The sequence below is a fragment of the Haemaphysalis longicornis genome, unplaced genomic scaffold (genome assembly GCF_048455015.1).
Source record: "Haemaphysalis longicornis isolate Haplotype H1 unplaced genomic scaffold, Haemaphysalis longicornis Haplotype H1 scaffold_81, whole genome shotgun sequence".
Classification (NCBI taxonomy): Eukaryota; Metazoa; Arthropoda; class Arachnida; order Ixodida; family Ixodidae; genus Haemaphysalis; species Haemaphysalis longicornis.
The window spans coordinates 684,416-701,890 of NW_027526449.1; the positions used below are offsets into that span (position 1 = coordinate 684,416).

The 17,475-nt window shown below is 46.3% G+C and overlaps 1 protein-coding gene across 7 annotated transcripts in view; it reads left to right on the plus strand.

Annotated features, from left to right (window-relative positions):
* Window positions 1–17,475, plus strand: part of LOC144150942 (uncharacterized) — a 120,321-nt gene that overhangs the window by 52,406 nt on the left and 50,440 nt on the right. For 6 of the 7 annotated variants that reach the window (XM_077682242.1, XM_077682245.1, XM_077682248.1 and 3 more), the window contains one exon: window positions 10,859–11,068. In XM_077682242.1, coding sequence (XP_077538368.1) covers window positions 10,859–11,068 — 210 coding nt within the window. The remainder of the gene's footprint in view (window positions 1–10,858; window positions 11,069–17,475) is intronic. The other variant, XM_077682244.1, reaches the window with a different exon arrangement.

Consider the following 17,475-nt stretch of genomic DNA (forward strand, 5'->3'; position numbering starts at 1 on the left):
CACCACTCAAATTGCAATGAAATCGCGACTTTGATGAACGTTGTAAGCGCAATTCGTCCGGGGCGTTGGAGCGTGGGACATGAGTGTAAGTAATGAGCCTAATGACGTAGTGAGGCGCTGCTGGAAGCAGGCAGCCGAAATCTGAATTAGACATCATCCGGATCTACAAAACTGCGACCTGTGCGCGAGAGAGCAACCATATTGAATTGCGCATTTGGTTGGTTCAGAATGTACCCTTGGCAGCAGGCGTTAGCCGGTCGGGTGGGCTACGCAGTTCCCCGTCCTACTGCTCCTCAGAGGTGATTAGAAGGAAGTTGTTTTCAGGGCAGGACCATATCATGTGCCCTAGATTTCCAGGGGCGCCACGTAGGGGGCAATCACCGTTGTTGTGTACTAGCGGGTGTATGTGTGTGAGTCTTGCTAGGTTTGGGCAGGCGTTTGTTTGTACGACGCACGAGACGTGCTTGGTCCTTCGCTAGTTTTTTTTTGTCCGCCCAAGAGCACACCTGGCGGGAGAGGCGGTAATATTATGTGAATTGATTTTAAGACACAAGTGCTCTACTTGAAGATTTCGCCCCGTGCAAAAGATATAGGATAGCTCCCGCCCGGCAGTGAAGCCACGGGAAATTTTGTGATGTACCTCATTTCCGTCGAAACCAGAGTGCTCCCCTGTTGGGACCAGTTTCGCCGGGGAAATGGGGGGATTTTCGTTTAAACGTTTGCCTACTGCTTAGGAGATGAAGCAGTCAGCAACATTTTTAATTGCGGTTTTAGCGTCTAGGATGTTTGTGCTTGAGGTGGGTGTCAGTGCAAGTGCTAAGGCTATTGCCGCCTCCTCCGCCTTTTTTAGACTGAGGGTCTTGATAGTTCCGGTCTCTACAGGGGATCATTATGTCTATATTGAGCTGCACCCACACACATGACGCAGGGCTTACTTGCAGACCCTGTCTGGTTATCTCAAGTACTTTTTTTGTCTTCGGTTTACGTGGTGAATTGGATGTGTTTTTTTAATAACATTGCCTAATAATTATATAGGGGTGCGTGTCATGCCGCAGTAGGAATTTGCCAGTTTATTGAGAAAGGTGTTTTATTTCAAGGTTATGCATGATGTATACGCAAGAAAGGGGGCGGGGGTTGAATTATCAGCCATATTGATTTAACAAGTGGGCTACTATACGTTTCTTGGCTTTAATGTGAACACCCAGTCTCTCGAGTTTAGCTGTGGAGGTGCACACTGGTAGCGCAACTGCTGGTTTATATACTTTGCTAATAACTGATTCACTTTGTTTAGCTCTGCGCTAGCTGGGTTTAAATTGGGTAAAGAATATTTTATTATGGTGATGAAAACGCTTGTACCGACCCGATCCTTTCTTCTGTTAAACCTCTGCATGTGACCTAAATTCAACATATCGGAACGATTGTTAGTTAATGTCTTTCGATGGCCCGGTGGCACTTAGTGTTTGCCCTGTTCTGAATTTGGGGGCATAGGTTTTGTAATCATGAGACCTATGGAATCAGCTTGTTGTTTATGCAATTTGGTTTGGTGTAATGTGTGAGGAGTTGCTGTTTCCTTCGGTATGTGGGATTATCAGCTGTTCAGACTTACTTGTTCTGCATAATATTCTTGTATTTCCTCTTTCTTCTTTCACTACCTAAAAAATGTTTCAAAACGTTTCTTCGATGTATGCGTCGCGGATAGTTCTCAACACCGGAGTGATATCATCTGGAAGAAACTGAATTCAGGATGAAGGATCAGATTCAGAATTTTGGGGGATGGTCAGTATTGCCAGCATACATAGGAGCGATGACAGAACGGCCCTCTTCGGTGTGACCTTCTCTGAAAGTGAATATATGCTCGATGTTAAGCTTACGACTTTAAGTAGTGAAGTTCTGCTTGTGAGGACGCTCCTGATGTAGCTGTATGTGACGGTTCTTGGTTTCATTGATTCTATTCCTTCCATAAGGGGAGCACGGCAGACATTGTTTAAAGCGTTGGCCAGATCTGGTGCCAATTTTGCAGCAGCGTCTAGGCTATTCTGGAGTATTATAATGTCATGATTTAGCGGAAGATTATCTTACGTAGGCAGTACTGCTCTGAAGCATATCGTTGTCTGTGATAGCTGCTGTGTGCCTTCGATGTGCTTTGTCAGTCTTGCCAGGATATGTTCCATAAGCTTTCCCAGGCACGATTTTAAAGAGGTTTGTTATAGGTGTACGAGATTGAAGGGATTGCCTAGTTTGGCAATAAATACAACCTATGCGTGTTTTCATGTCTAACGAATGATACGTTTTTTCAACACTGGTTGAAGAACTTCGGTATGATAGCAACCTACGCATCTAGAATCTTCAACATTTTCTTGGTAATTTGGGGCACGCTACGGGCCGGCCGTGAGCGAAGCATAAGTATTGCCCTACGTATTTCTGCCTGGGTAATTGCCAAGTCAATCAAGAGATTTGGTTGCCCTGTCTACTGGGGAAAGATTACTTAGAGAGGTCCCTGTCAGTTCCTAGGAAAGCTTGGAATAACTCACACAGTCTGTCTCTTCGGTCTGTTTTTTTAATTGTCTGGATAATTAAGGTGTCATAGGACATTACACCTTTTTTCATATCCAGGTTTCCTTTTAATTGATTTAAATTTGGGCCCATCGGTCTTCACATAATCGTGTTGAATGTCCTTCTACGTATTTATCAAGTTGAGATGGTTTTATTCTGAGATGGCGGTTGCTTTGCTTTGTGCTGTCTTCTTTGTATGCTTTTTTAGGCTTCCCACCGATGGTTAAGATGTGAGTCAACAGCTTCGGAGGGTGCTTCTGCATCCCGATCCTGCACGGCGGCTTTTACAGCTTGGAAGGGATGTTAATCCATTGATTTAGGCCTCTAATATCATCAGTGCTATTATGTTCATCCCTCCATTCTCGGATCTTTCGGAAGTCCTCCAGTCTTTAAGGGTTTTATGCATCGGAGTTTGCATAAGTTGATGTGTTAGCGTGAGTACGGTTTGTATTTTATAGTGATCGCTACATGTGAATGTGTCTGTTACATTCAAAGTGGCCTTCCCTGTGTGTACTAGGAAGGTTAGGTCAGGGCTGGAGTCTCGCTGTGTACTGCTGCCCATTCTGGATGGCGTAGTAACTTGTGTTTCTTGCGTGATGCCATGTAATTTTGCCTGATTCCGTAGGTGTAGTCGTTAGGGGTTGCAAATTATTGACAACCGAGCCGTGTGCTGCGCAATAAAGTATTCTTGTAGGCCAAGCGCGAGGCAGGCACAGGACGACACAAGAGATGGGACAAGGACGAGAGCTTCACGAATGCATCACCAAAAGCCCAACTTCACACTCTCTGTGCATTGAAGTCTCCCACTATGATGAGTGCGTGGGGCCCCACTTCTCTGTGAGCTAGTGAATAGTACCGATTAAATTTATGGTTTTTACTTTCGGGACACTTCATTGGTTGGGCATGAAGACTGTGCTTATTTGACTGTTTGTGGGAAGAATTGTTATTAGGCATTTTCAATGTTGTCAACTTGGGTTTTCTGGCTGGGTAAATGTGTGTTTAGAAAGACTACCCCCTTGGAGTCATCAGTGCTTTTGAAGGCTTTGTGGCCTTGCAGCTTTACTTCTGCACCTGTTTTCTGTAGTGATAATATTTAATTAGGCGTTTTCAGGCCTTTTATAGGCAGTAGTAAATATGCTCCCTTTGCGGCTGTAACCCTGACAATTCCAGTACCATTATCGCAAAGTCCCGAGTATTTTATTTAATTGTTGGCCACATTGGTCATTTAATTGTGGTTTCTGAGTTTTGCGGTTGCTTACTTTATTTAAAACACCTTGTATAAAGAGGGCAACTCCTTGGAGGGACTCACTTCTAACATGCAGGGAGCCCATATCGCAATTCAATGCGTAGTGCTTTTTAAGTGCGAATGCACTTCTTAAGCGAGCCTGAATCGTCCGCCGCCGTTGTCCGCATAGCAACAGCTGCGGGTGCGCGCGCTCCTCGTCTTCCTCCTCGTCTTCCCTAGCAACGGGGGGAGATGGGCGCGCGCTACTCTCCTCCTCCTCTCTCCGCTCAGTGACTGCGGGTGTTGGGCGCCTCCTCTCCACTTCGGGCGGGAGAGCTCTCGCTCGCGTAGCGGGCGCTCCGCATTCCGACGCGTGAGAGCGCTCGTGTAGCCCTCGCCGTAACGGCGGGCGCTACTCTCCCCCTCCTCTCTCCGCTCAGTGACTGCGGGTGTTGGGCGCCTCCTCTCCACTCCAAGATCGCGATATCCACCGTAATCGCGCAATCAACAACCGTGCATTTGCACTTACACACTCTCCCCCTCGGGGAAGTGCGAGGGAATTTTTTCTTGATTTCCTTTACCTGCTATTTAACTCTGTGATATGTTTTCGAGTCGAAGAGGACTTTCCTGCTGAGATGGTAGGCGACCTTTCTTGGTTGTTTATTTTGGTTGTTTCTGCCTTCCTTGTAACTGAGGCTGTTTCACTGGTGTCTCGCGTGTTGGCAGGCGGCAGAGTCGACCCCGATTCATCCTGTCGTAAGTTTTCAATTTGGGTTCGGAGGTTTCTTTTTATTGTCCTAACGCCTCTTTGTTTATTCAGAGAACCCCGAGTTCGGCTCTGATTATGGCTAATATTTTAGCTAGTTCATCTGGCCTGTTTCGGCGGGTATTGTGCGCGACTTTTGTGTAGTTAATAATCAGCGAGAGGTAGCCCCACACAGCTTACCGTCTTGTCACCGCCCGACTGCTTGTATTGATTTGTTTCCGTGGCTGAACTCCTGGTAGAGGTGGATCTTTTCCTTTGGGCGGTGTGTCATTTTCCGCCGATCAGCTGAGTTGGATATTGACTGTTGCCAGGTTTGAGATCTGAACCTGCTTCTTTTTGACCGGTGTCAGGGTTAAACTTTTATTGAGTTCCTTCTTCGGCCAGGGGTTTTTGTTAGTGCTCTTCTTTAAAGAAGCGCTGGCACAGTTTGGGGGCCCTCGGAGTGGGGGGTGTCTTTCTATCTGCCACGACTCGAGCGCATGTTTGTTTTGTCGTTTTGCCTGGAACCTCTTGGGACAAGCAGTGGAGCTTGTAAAATGCTCTCTGCCGCACATTGCACACTGGAAATGCACTGGCGTCATTCTGGAGGGTTAGATGGTCCACACTTCAAACGTGTGGTAATCGATGTTGATTTCCACAAGTTTTGCCGGTGTATCAGCTGCAGCACGCGATGCATACTTCTGTCTTGCATCGGAATGGTTTCCACCGGTACGTGTTAGCCCGTTATCTGATTCAAAATGGGGCCGTGGCGCCATTGAAAAGGATTTGCGCGTTGTTGGAGTTAGCGAGACGCTTGACTTCCAAGATCTAAAGATGGTGGCTGTATTCGAGTGTGTTTCTGGTAATTTCTTCTTCGGTGTCCTTTAGGGAGACATTAATAAGGACACCCATGACCACGTTTTCTTGAGTGGAGACACATGGGGAAATCTCGTTGGGTTTTTGCTTGATAGTGAGTAACTCGATAGTCGCGATTTCTGAGCTCGTTCTTTTGACGGGGTGCTAATCATTACGTAATTTTAAATCTGGTGGATCCGAATGTAGTTCTTCAGATTTTACAGGACGTTGACTGCTTGAAAGAGAACGCCCGCAATAGAAGCGTTGGCCACCAAACTACGGTTTATTCGCCCTCAGGGGTAGGGGAAACATCCTAATATCCCACTCCGGTAGTTGCGTTATCGGTGGGCTAAGACACACCGGTAAGTTCTTGCAGGGCTGCTGAGCTTGCGGTTTGTTCAGCAGGGGGGGGGGGGGGTTGTAGTTTTGTATTTGCTTCGCTGACAGCGCGTTGTGACCTGGGTATTTGTGTCCAGTTTTTACCGTTCAGTTCTCTAGGGTAAGTCTCTTCTCCACGCATGGCACCTTCCCTGATGGCCATTAGGAGCTAGACCTATTTTCTAAGCGCAGCTCTCGCGTTGCTGGTGCAATATTACATATTTTCGTCAACAAAGTGCGTGGAATATCCTGAAAATGATTTTGTAACGTAATAACTGACTCGCCTAGTTGGTATTCTATGTGTACAGTTCAGCGCCAAAATAAATAGGGTCTACAAAGAGAACACAAGAGCACTTCTGAAAAACTTGCCCGGGTGAGTCCTGTCATTTTATGGCACCGATGAATAGCATCCTTGGGGATCCTGGTGAAGAATTTCACCACACGAGAACAAAAAAAAAACAGATAGCCGGAGAAAGAAATGGCTGCGCCTAGGCTCGGCTATCTAGGGATATGCAAATTGAAGGCTCGGCGTAGCCTGGATATGTCTTGGTTTCACTTGGCCACCCTTTGCATTAGCTGTAATTATTATACTACTCGTTCAGAGCCTGCCTGTTAGTGCGGTTATGTATCCGCTTGAGGCATTTTACGACCCGAACGGATGGCCGGGCGATATCCGCACTCGGTGGTCAGACGCCGCTGGCCGACGGCGGCTCAAAGCCTCCAGCTCCCTCGCAACACTCACAGAAGACAGCCCGTGCTCGCTCTCAATCACGGCCAAGTTAGGATGCACGCAGCGAGCCACGTCGTCAGGTGCGAGAGAGCTGCGGAGCTCACATGGGTGAAGCCGGCAGCAACGGTGGCAGCGGCGAACGCGGCACTCGGCGGAGCTCGGCCCGGCGAATCACGTGATCGGTTGCCAAGTGTACGGCGCAGTAACGGCCAAATGATCACATTTACTGCGGCGACGACACTGCTCGACGAGATTAGTAAAGCCAGCGCCGTCTGTATTATCCTTGCCTAACGCGTGAGCGAAAAATGGCCAAACAGCCACTCTCCTGTTGCTCTCTGCTACGCTTTCCCTCTCGGTAGCCCTCGTACGTGCTTTTATGTCCGCCAGCCAGCGCCGCTTCTCGGAAACTATGCAAAATAGTTGACAGTTTCTCTAGCGTTCCCCAGGCGGCGCTCCGATGCTTTGGAGGCTAAGGTCCCTGTATTTTACAGGGGCCTTATTGGAGGCAAGCTGACAGACACATGCTGCAGAAGTGGGTGCAATGTTCGTGACCCGCGAGCAATGACGTAAAGCGGGACGTCCACCGGCGCGCACCATACACCGAATGAGTTCCTGAACTAAGCGTCCCTACCGCTCCCATCGGAAAGCGGGCGACGCGTTAGGCAATGTTTATACAGGCGGCGTTGGTAAAGCGTTGCTTTGAAACAGAGAAGTGAGGGACGTTCCAACGGAGGCTACGTTCGAACACGACAACGACCACACCGCCGCCCTAATCACGCGGAAGAACCGCTAACGTGGCTCCCTCCTCGTCTTTAAGCAACACTTATTCCTATCAGCTGTTGACCGGGGATTTCTCGTCCCGGTTCCACCGGCAGATTTCTTGCCGGCCGCACCCATCAATTACAAACAGCGTATTACGAGGTAATCCGAGCTCTGGTTTGTATTCTCTTAACGTTAACACTTTGGTAACAATAACGTAGGCAAAGGTGCCTGACGACACAAACATTTGCTTGCGAAACAATATTAAGCATTTGTGCGCAGTGCATGAGGTTCAGCAACAACAAGCCTAACCAAAACGGCGCAAAAATTCTGTGCACTAAGGTAGTGCTACTCAACCCAGTAAAGGTACAGTGTGGGTAGAGAAATACTTCAGAAAAAGGGGAGCTGTATAAACATTGCGCCAATACAAAACACTCAAATAGCCCGTGATTTACCAGGTAAAAAATTACACTTCAGGGCTTATACGAATCTTTAACGTCGACACCTTGGAAACGACTGTTTGTTGTAAAAAGAAAGAACAGGCGACTGCAAGTATCTTCGTCCGGGAAGACACGCAGCAAAACAAAAAAGAAACCCGCATACCTCCTGCTTTCGTCGCAAATGTCGACGAACGACAGTGGGCTGGCGCCCCTGGCAAGTAAATGCCTACCATCTGTTTCCCGCTCACCCCTCATGCTGTTCCTCCCCCGTCTCGTTCCTTCCAAGATAACACTCTAGATAACATTTAAATTGGCTCAAGCCAATTTAAATTTACAGCATTCTACCGCTCCAAGTCGGGTGCCTCGATGCCAACGCTCCGTATGGTGGAGACGCGCGTAAATCGAGGCCCCCTACTACAACGTTTATAGAACCACGTTTCCCTACTCTGCGAGTTTCCAAGAGAAACTTGGAACCTATTTAGTGGATCCTTTCGTTGCTGTTCCCGTTAGAGTTTTTAAAATGCCGCCAGGTAGCGTGGGCAACAGCTGGCGACACTTTTCTGCAGTTGATGTAGAATATTATTTGCTATCGCAAAAAAAAGAAACAACCATCCCTGTATTTTTTTATAAAGAAACCGTGCAAATATCACTCACGTATTGATTTCCTGCCTTATATTTGCGTAACGTCTACAGGTTTTCCCGCTCAATTTAATCCAATCGCCATACAATTTCATCCAAGCGCCAGCCAATTTAATCCAAGCGCCAGCCAATTTAATGCAAGTGCCAACAAATTTAATCCAAGTGCCAACGAATTTAATCCAAGTGCTAACCAATTTAATCCAGCTGTCAGAAGGTTGTTGAGGGGCCTTCTGGGCGGAATTAGGCGCAGCTTTGGGGGCTTTGATGCACGTGATGTGATGAAAACGTGGTGCTCCTTGATGCCTTATGTACAAAATATCATATGAGCGCAGCTTCATGGACATTTACTAACCCCCGCAGAGCAGGAGAGTGGTCTCCTTTTGATCCTTTGGCAGCGTGCGGTGATCGTCTGCGAATTCGTTAGAAGTATCGTCTGCTCCGGTATTGTACGCCACCAGACTTGCCAGAGTAGTGTAGCTCGCACAATCAGTATCGTCTGCTCCTCGTGTAACTATGCTTTAGACATTTTGTTGGTAAGAACTCAATAATGCTTTTCTGCACCGTTAAGCAATATTTCCGAATTGTAATACTGTCTGCGAAATCGTTAGAAATATTAGCCTGCTGGTGACATAAGCGTCATCTGCTCGCGTACAAATACGCTGGCAAATCTGCTGGGTAACAATACGCGAGCAGACGATACTTCTGACTGTCTCGCAGACGATCACTACACGCCACCAACGGATCAAACGAGACCGCTGTGCTCGTCTGCGGGTGTTAGTAAATTTCTATTAATTAAGATGCGCGCATATGATATTTTGGACGTAAGGCATCAAGGAACACCATGTTTTTATCCCACCCCGTGCATGAAAGCCCGCAAAGTTGCGCCTAATTTCGCGCAAAAAAAACCCCTGAGAAACCTTGTGACTGCTGGATTAAATGGGTTGGCACTTGGATCAAATTGGTTGGCACTTAGATTAAATTCGCTGGCACCTGCATTAAATTCGATGGCATTTGGATTAAATTAGATAACACTTGGAATAAATTGGCTGGTGCTTGGATTAAATTGTATGGCGATTGGATTCGATTGAGTGGGAAAACTTGTAGTTCTTGAACATTAACACCGGACCTAGACGTTTATATTTGGCGATGGGTAGGTACATAGGAGTATTGCTCAGTTTCTGAGTTACTTTGGCCGGGTGGCTGAATCAAGTCCCAGACAGACAGAGACATACAGATGGACCAAAATATCTGAGTTTAAGTAGCCTAAGAAAGGGTATTGTCTTTAAAATTTCTCGGATTCGCTAAGTTTGCCGCCCACGGTTTCATGCAGGCCACCCTTTCCTTGTGAAGGTATTATAAATATGCGTGGGAGAAAGGTGCACTTCATTTAGTGGGACCCTGAGAAACTTTTCTTAACCTTATAACTTCGAAATGCTTCCAGAACGTAGTGAAAGAATACACACAGTATTTAGAATATCGGGTCCCAAAGCACCTCAGCGAAAAATTACTGCTGTATGCCACTCAGGTAACTTAGAAAGTTGCTCAGAAATGTTTTCTCGCATTCGCGGTACTGGCCTTTTTTAAGTGCATACATTACGTAATCGCAGCGGTGCAGGAGCCATTCGCCAGATTGCTATCAGTTGCAGCAATAAACGCTTTTGGTAGCCACTTCAAAAAAAAACGCCACAAAAGCAAAGCAGGAACGGAAGGCGCAGGTCCTGCGACTACCAAATCACCGAGTGCCGCTCCGCGCTGGCGATAACTTTAGCTTTCATAACGCTTCCAAGCGCGAAGGAAAGAGTGGAAGCGTCGATCGGAAGTGTTGCAGAGTCTGTTTAGCTGACATTGTGGCGTTAGCGGCACATAATTTATAGCGCTCATTATGAAATGCTTATAATAGCACCGGCCATTGGTTTGAGGGAATTTCTTCAAGGCGGCGCATCACAAGCTAGGCTAGCTAGTTTTTATTTGAGAAACGGGCCGCTATTGCCGCTCCTCTGCACAATCTCGGCTAATGTTTATTTTCTTCCGCTGCAATTAAATCGGTACAAACCCAGACGCTCTGTCACTATGCGGCGCGGGTTTACCTTAGTGCCCCGCAGGCAGTATGGTACGCACGCAGATTCGAAGATGTTTTCTAAACCGTGAGAATGATGTGCTATTGACAACTAAGTTATATTGGCGCAATGAAGTGAAAGTATGCCATTGTTTTAGTTGTACATTTGTCACGAGTTCAGATGCGCACAAGGCCTGAAGCCGTACACTTTATGGAAGGAGGCTCACCAATTAAAACGGTACTAGTAATAATGAGTTTGGGTATTTATTCACTTGTTACCTGTAACAGACAGCTCATTCTAATGTCAACCATATTTAAGGTAGATGTTGCGATTCTGCTTTCGGAAGTATCTTTTATTGCCTTATAAATTCATTGCCTAGGTCGTGCCCATTCATACCTACAATTATTCAACTTTTGGAAACATGGACATCTATTCCCGACCTAGTGACGGTTTGTTTTTTCGGTTTGAATGATTCAGAAGAAATCCTCGCAAGGCAACGACTGCGGGACGGAACACAAGCAGGAACAATTGGATCCGGTACGCCTGCCCTGCAGTCGACAGCAAGCATGATAACCCATACAGCAGGAAGCACAGCGACAACATTGGTCAATACCGCTTCAAGTCTCAGCGGTGTTGATGTTGCCCCGGGTGTTGGTATTGGACGAAATCCACGGGTGCCCACCTCAGGTACGGCAAATATTAAGATGCACACGTCATATGTGTTGGAAATTTGGCACACTCGTTACGGCATTTCGCTGACTTTTTGAAAGCGTGATGTGAGCGGATATTTTGGAAGAGCTATACGAGGTACTCGGATCAGTTTTTTGAACCGCAATCAAATGACGTGCGGTTCGTGGCCGGTAAGCTTTCATGCGGGTTGTTTAGGTGGGCATGTCCACAGCGATCGCAGCGGATGTGGCTCTTTTGTTTCTGGTTAGGTATTCCAAAGTCCTACGCATGAGCAAACATAATAATAGGTGTTACGTTACTCATCTCGTTAAAATGGAAAGAGGGTGTCAATATACTCGTACATTTATAGGTGGAAGCCTCTGTTGTGCAGGAAACCTTTTTAATGTGATAAAGCACTCTGCCACAAAATGAATAATTATTTCCAATGAATGAAGAGAGAACGTAGAAGAAACACCCGGCATGTTCTCTCACTGCCAGAATGTTGTCGGTGCTGCCGCACCCCACCGTACAGCATGTCCTAAAGAATTGCGCGGTACAACAGCGCAGAACGAGTTTTTTGGTAAAGTCTAATGTGTGCAACGATGTTGTCTGATTTGCTCTATCGGACGTCATGACTCGTCATTCAAGTTCCTTCCCGTGAAGCGCACTCAAGAGATGTTTAGCAGCGTAGTACTGCGGTGGTAATTAGGAACGGCAAAAAGGTTTCTCGCAGTATTGCACAATGTGTGACAAGCACATCATCCAAATTCACTTGGGAAGGCAAACTGTTTGCGCGGTTTTTGTAGTCGCTTGCACTGTTTTGCTGCTGCTTGCACCTTGGCGTACATTTGCGAGCGTGTATTTGCAACCAAGCCTTTGGAGAAGGCTGGCTGGTTTTTATCTGCAAACACTGGTTCCACTCAGCTAAGGCGGACGAAGAAGTTAAAAGTTGTACTTTTGTTACTCTTCACTTTTGTACTGAGGTATTTCTGCAACATTTCAGTAAACCTATGGAAACGAAAATTTGGCCAAGAGTTCGGCTAGTGACACAGAAAGGGGATAATATTATCAGTGCAATACAAAGCTTGCGGTGCAGAGTTTAACAAATTCTTTCTGCAACATAATGCGCAAAAAACCACAGAAAATTGGTGAGCAATCCCGGTTCATCCCCAAAAGAGCTAGAGTCCTCCTAGGTCAATTGTAAAGGGTAATCAAAGTAAACGAAACCGAAAGGCTCGGGCAAAAATCTCCAAAAGAAAACTGCACAGCTGAGAAAGTCGATATACCAAAATAATATTCAGGTTACGTATGACGTAAATGTCTGAAAACTTTGATTTTATACGGATATTGGGAACGTGACACTTAAATTTGAACATGTACAATTACTGTCACCTTCGATTGGGAACACCCGCAATCTACAGTACGATGTTTAATTTCAGCGCCGGGTTTTTACGTTTTGTTGCTATATTCTGAGCCCGGCTGCTTGATAGAAAAAAGGTCGCTTTCATCGAGCGGACGAGTTTTGGTTCACTGAAATTCATGCAGCGTGCAAGTGTCGCCACCACGTATGTAAGTGGGGTGCATACACACAACGTTAATTTTCTTCAAGTTTTTGAACATCCAACTCACACATCTTGTGCCCTTTATTACTGAAAGGATTTGAGAACTTTGAAAGGTGAGCTCGTGTAATAAATAGTTGTATCGGTGCGTCCAAATCCTCAAACGCTCAACCAAATCATATTATCCCCAAAATTTCACACCAAGTTATCAGCACAGCGTATGCTTTTATTTCTTACTACCGGCTATTTTAGGACAGTTCAAATGTTCTGCGTATACAGATTGCCGCCACCAAGCCCCAGGTTCTCAGAAATGAACTGAGGTGTGATCTGAGCAGAAGATGATACTACCGTTCTAAATTCGAAGCGGAAGCTGCCAGCGGAATTGCGTTCGGGCTGATGTTCAGAGCATTGGGGTCATTATATTGATTAAGCATGCCAGAACGTACGCTGCATTGGTAGAAGTACTGCGGGGAAGATGACATACAACCGCTGGACTGATATGCATAGGTGATTGGAAGATATTTTAAGGACTCTTCAAATGCCTAAACACCGTTTCTATCTCCAATCCAAAGGGATCGGCCAGATAAGCTTCCTTTGCTCTGGCTTTTCAATTTTGAATGAAGACCTCTGTAGTACGCCACTGGCGACCCACATGCGCACCGCGAGCCAGCCGTGTTGTCTGTTCTTACTTTATGAGTAACTACAGTCACTCGCCTTAATGATAGGCCTCATGCTCTGTGAAAGTGGCAGCACATAAAAGGAGGCCTTCGGTAGTAATAGCATCCGCATTTACCATACGCTTGTATTGCTCAGCAACACAAGCGCGCCACTTTTGATATTCTTATGGCACAGGCTCCTCCCCACCATCAAGGTAAAATATAATCTGAGGTACTGCATGTGCGAGAAAATCAAAATGATTTGACCGAAAATTGTCTCACAGCGTCGCGGAAACGCCAGGTAAGTGACGGAGCTCTCACACTGGGAAGTGCACCGATCATTATGTGGTCTAAAAAGTTTGATCTGAACGCTTTTCTCATAATCTAATAAGCTACATGACTAAGACCTTTTAGTTACCGTCTGTCATTAGAAATCAAGGCGAGAACACTCAGCTATTATTTAAATTATCTCAAGTTGAGGTCTCCACGCAGCGCCGATCGAAGGACGATGAATGCGTCAAAAGCGCATGCTGCGTACTCTGATTTCTCTTGTTTCTGTCGTTAGCGGCAATTTAAAATTTAAAAGTGAAGCCTGAGTTTGCTTTTCGCGTGGGTGAGTGGCATTCAGCAGCGAGCGATGGCTGCTTATAATTGATGGTGAAGTAGAACAGACAAGGAGCGACGCGCGAGTACACGAGAGGCGATGTGATGCTGGTGCCTTTTTAGCGTATTTGTATTGCTTTCATTACTTCTATTTAGCCCTTTAACTTAGCCTAGGTTCTGGTCACATAAATTAGCCCACATTGCTTTTAACAAAAACTCTTCTTGCGCGAGTTTCAGCGCGAACCCAAATGTGCCTTATCCATGTTGAAAGAAGCTCATTGTTTTCAGTGCTTCAAAAGTTTATCTGTGCTTCGTGCATTGCATAGCGTTAGATTGCTCATTTCTGTGAGTGCGCACCTCGAGGTGACATAACACATCAAGAGCGTCATGGCTTACCCCTGCAAGTTATGGCAGGCGTAATCCCTGCGCAGATTATGTTTCGTGAACCAATCAGCAACAGTACCGGCAGTTTTCATATTTTGGGCTTGGTAAAACACGAATACAACTACATCAGAAACAATCTATAATATCATGATATTCAACGATTATTATCTAGGCAGACAATTCCGAAACTTTTTGCCCCACTTAAGTCCGTAGATTGGAATTTACTGACCGGTCGGGTACTCCCGTCGATTTATATAAATTGATATATATCACAAATAAAATGAAAGTATGATGATTTCCATTTTCTTCCCTGCTGGCTGATACTTTCCGGTAGTTTCCATCTCTGCATCAGGGCTCAGTTCTGGCGTATTATTTTCAACGACGTACGTTACGAAAACGTTCAATGTATTTTTAATCATTCAGGCTATGAAGCCCGGCCTGAGTAACTGTCCTTATTTCTGTAGCTTTCTCTGCCGCTGATGCCTTAGATATAGAGTGATTTAGAGGTGCTATGATTTGTTCTTCAGAATTAATTTGACGACTCACTACGAGTGATTCATATAAATTCTCATCAAGATTCCCCTTCGGACACATGTCTCTGAACAACTGTCCTTTCAACGGCTTACCCGAGGGCATTGATCTGAGTGCTGCTTTATGAAATGAAACGGGTTAGTACCCTAATGTGTGCAGCCCTGCATGAACCAGTTCGTACACACTTAAAAACTGCTACGGGAGAAACGAATTCCGAAGCAGAAACTCGACCCGTTCGGCTGTTTTGACAGCGCGCCACGCATTCCGCTGTCCCTGAAATTGAACTTAGGCGAAGCTCTTCCTGTCAAAATAAAACCACATAAAGCAACAAGCTGACTGGGCAAATCACGGTATTCTTCAGGGCTCCTTGTGAATAGAGCTAACAACGCCGTAGAGCCACGATTACGATGATTTTTATAGGCTACACTACTTTTGTATTATTAAGTTGTGCTTGTTGCATTGCACGCCGCCTAAGTAACTGTTTTCGGCTATCGCGAGGGATGACACCAAGGTTTTATGGAAGAAGGACCGGTTTAAACGCACCGAGCGTATGTGCACTCTACCTCTTACCCGTGCGCCAACGGAGCGCGTGGGTGCTTCATGGACTGTTTACGGGAGAAAAAAAAATCCACGGCTTTTTGGGTATGTTTGATAAGTATTGCCAATTGTCGTAATATATTGAACCATCTTGAAAGCTACAGAGCTAGCTAAACTCCGATATAAATTCATAAAAATTTTCCGCTGGTTTGCTACTCAATGCAAACATAGACGGAACGTCTGCTCTTGTACTGCGCTTGGCGGCAGTGCACAAGAGGGTTCTGAATGTCCACCAAACGACAGCGCAAAACGCCTATTCCACTCACTGCACTTAGCTTCCTTTCTTGTTCACGAGGCGGCATAAAGTCACGTTCTTTCTCCTTCTATTGTCTTTTTTGTGACCCACTTGGCTCAAGTCGTTCGTGGACCCACCATTTTGTATTCAGCATGCAGTATCCAACTGGCGATTGCAGGTGTCGCAGCAGGCTCGTCCATATTTCTTTCGAAAGCGGCAAGCTCCGTAGCTTCGACTTACGTCATTCCGAGCCACGAGGCCAGCAGCTGGCAAAACACAGCGTACCTGAACACACCCCGCCATCACGCTGGCTCTCACTAACCCCTACCACTGTCTGCTGACCGACTGTCGTTCTTGATTGACCAGTCGACGCCGTATATATATCCCGCCAAGTTTTTTTTTATTGGAGAGGCACAATATATCAAACCAAGAAAACACCAATATGTTCCACGGCCGCAGGAAGACCCCCATTCGTAAATAGGAGATGTCACTCGGGGCCTCCGGTCAGGGAAAAGTCCGGCAAAACTACATTGAGCCGTAACCAATTCTTTCAATATGTTATCCCTGTTCCCGCCTCCCAAGAATAAAAAGAATAAACTGCGGAAGAACAGCCACTGCAGCCACGATATGGGACGCTTAAAGCCAATTAAAAATAAATAAACAGCGGCAATAAATGAAACGTGATTTCGCGCTCGAAAAGGCAATAAGTAGAATGCACATATATATACCCGCACGTATTGGTTTGCTTTCGGGCAGTGCATAGAAATACACAACGTCACGCACGCCCAAACACGGAGACAATGTGCAGGTGACCGTACCCCATACTCAACACCATAGAGAATGTTACCAAAAACAAGTGTTCACGGATCCCGCCATGCCCACAGGGACAAACGGGAACAGGACTTTTAATGCGCTATAGGCACACGCGTTACTCACCAATGCCAGGAGGAACACATCCCTGAGGAGACGCCCTTCGGGAAATCAGGGGGCGGCTGCCAACATAGGCACACGAAAAATGTCCAAGCAACTGCAAGAATAAAGAAATCTTGGAAATTAACATGTGCTGAAATACTAATGCGCGCAGTCACCGCGCGTCCAGGCATCGCACAAAGGCCATCGTAGGTGACGACCGCTGCTATGTGGAGTACAGCCAGGCACATGCCAGTTCCAGGCGAACTATACTGCCGCGAAAATTTCTCATGCTGCTACCGACTGACACCACCAGTTCTTTTATAATTTTCACTGCTCAGCGTCATTTAGTGCCTGACGGAAATGAGGAGGTTCTAGAAGGAGGCCAACCACGCGTATTATTAGGACCCAAAGGGAACTTTTTCAGCAGAATCCAGGCGGTAGCGCCTGACAAAAAGACCACTGTGACCTCAAAAACACCTGTTATTGTGCAGGAGTTTTACGCGGTGCATATAATAGGGGAACCGCCCATGTCGGTTATAGGTTTGGCGAGTCATCGGGGGCGGAAGAAAGTATAAAGTAATGGCAAGAAAACTTGATGCACATCAAAACAATTCCGTGTCTGCGTTGTCTGACTTCCACCTATGCTGCCACTCGAGCCGACCTGCCCTCAGGAGCCGCACTCTAACGCTTCGCTCCGATGTACGCCCCTTCACTTTTTCACGCCTGGTAGCCGCACTTCTAGCGAGGAGATCGGCAAGCCCTTCGTCTCACAGTCCGATTGATTGATTGATTGATTGATTGATTGATTGATTGATTGATTGATTGATTGATTGATTGATTGATTGATTGATTGATTGATTGTGGGGATTAACATGCCGACGCAACGCAAGCGATGAGGGGCGCCGTAGGGGAGTGTTCCGGATTAATTTTGGCCGCCTGGGGATCTTT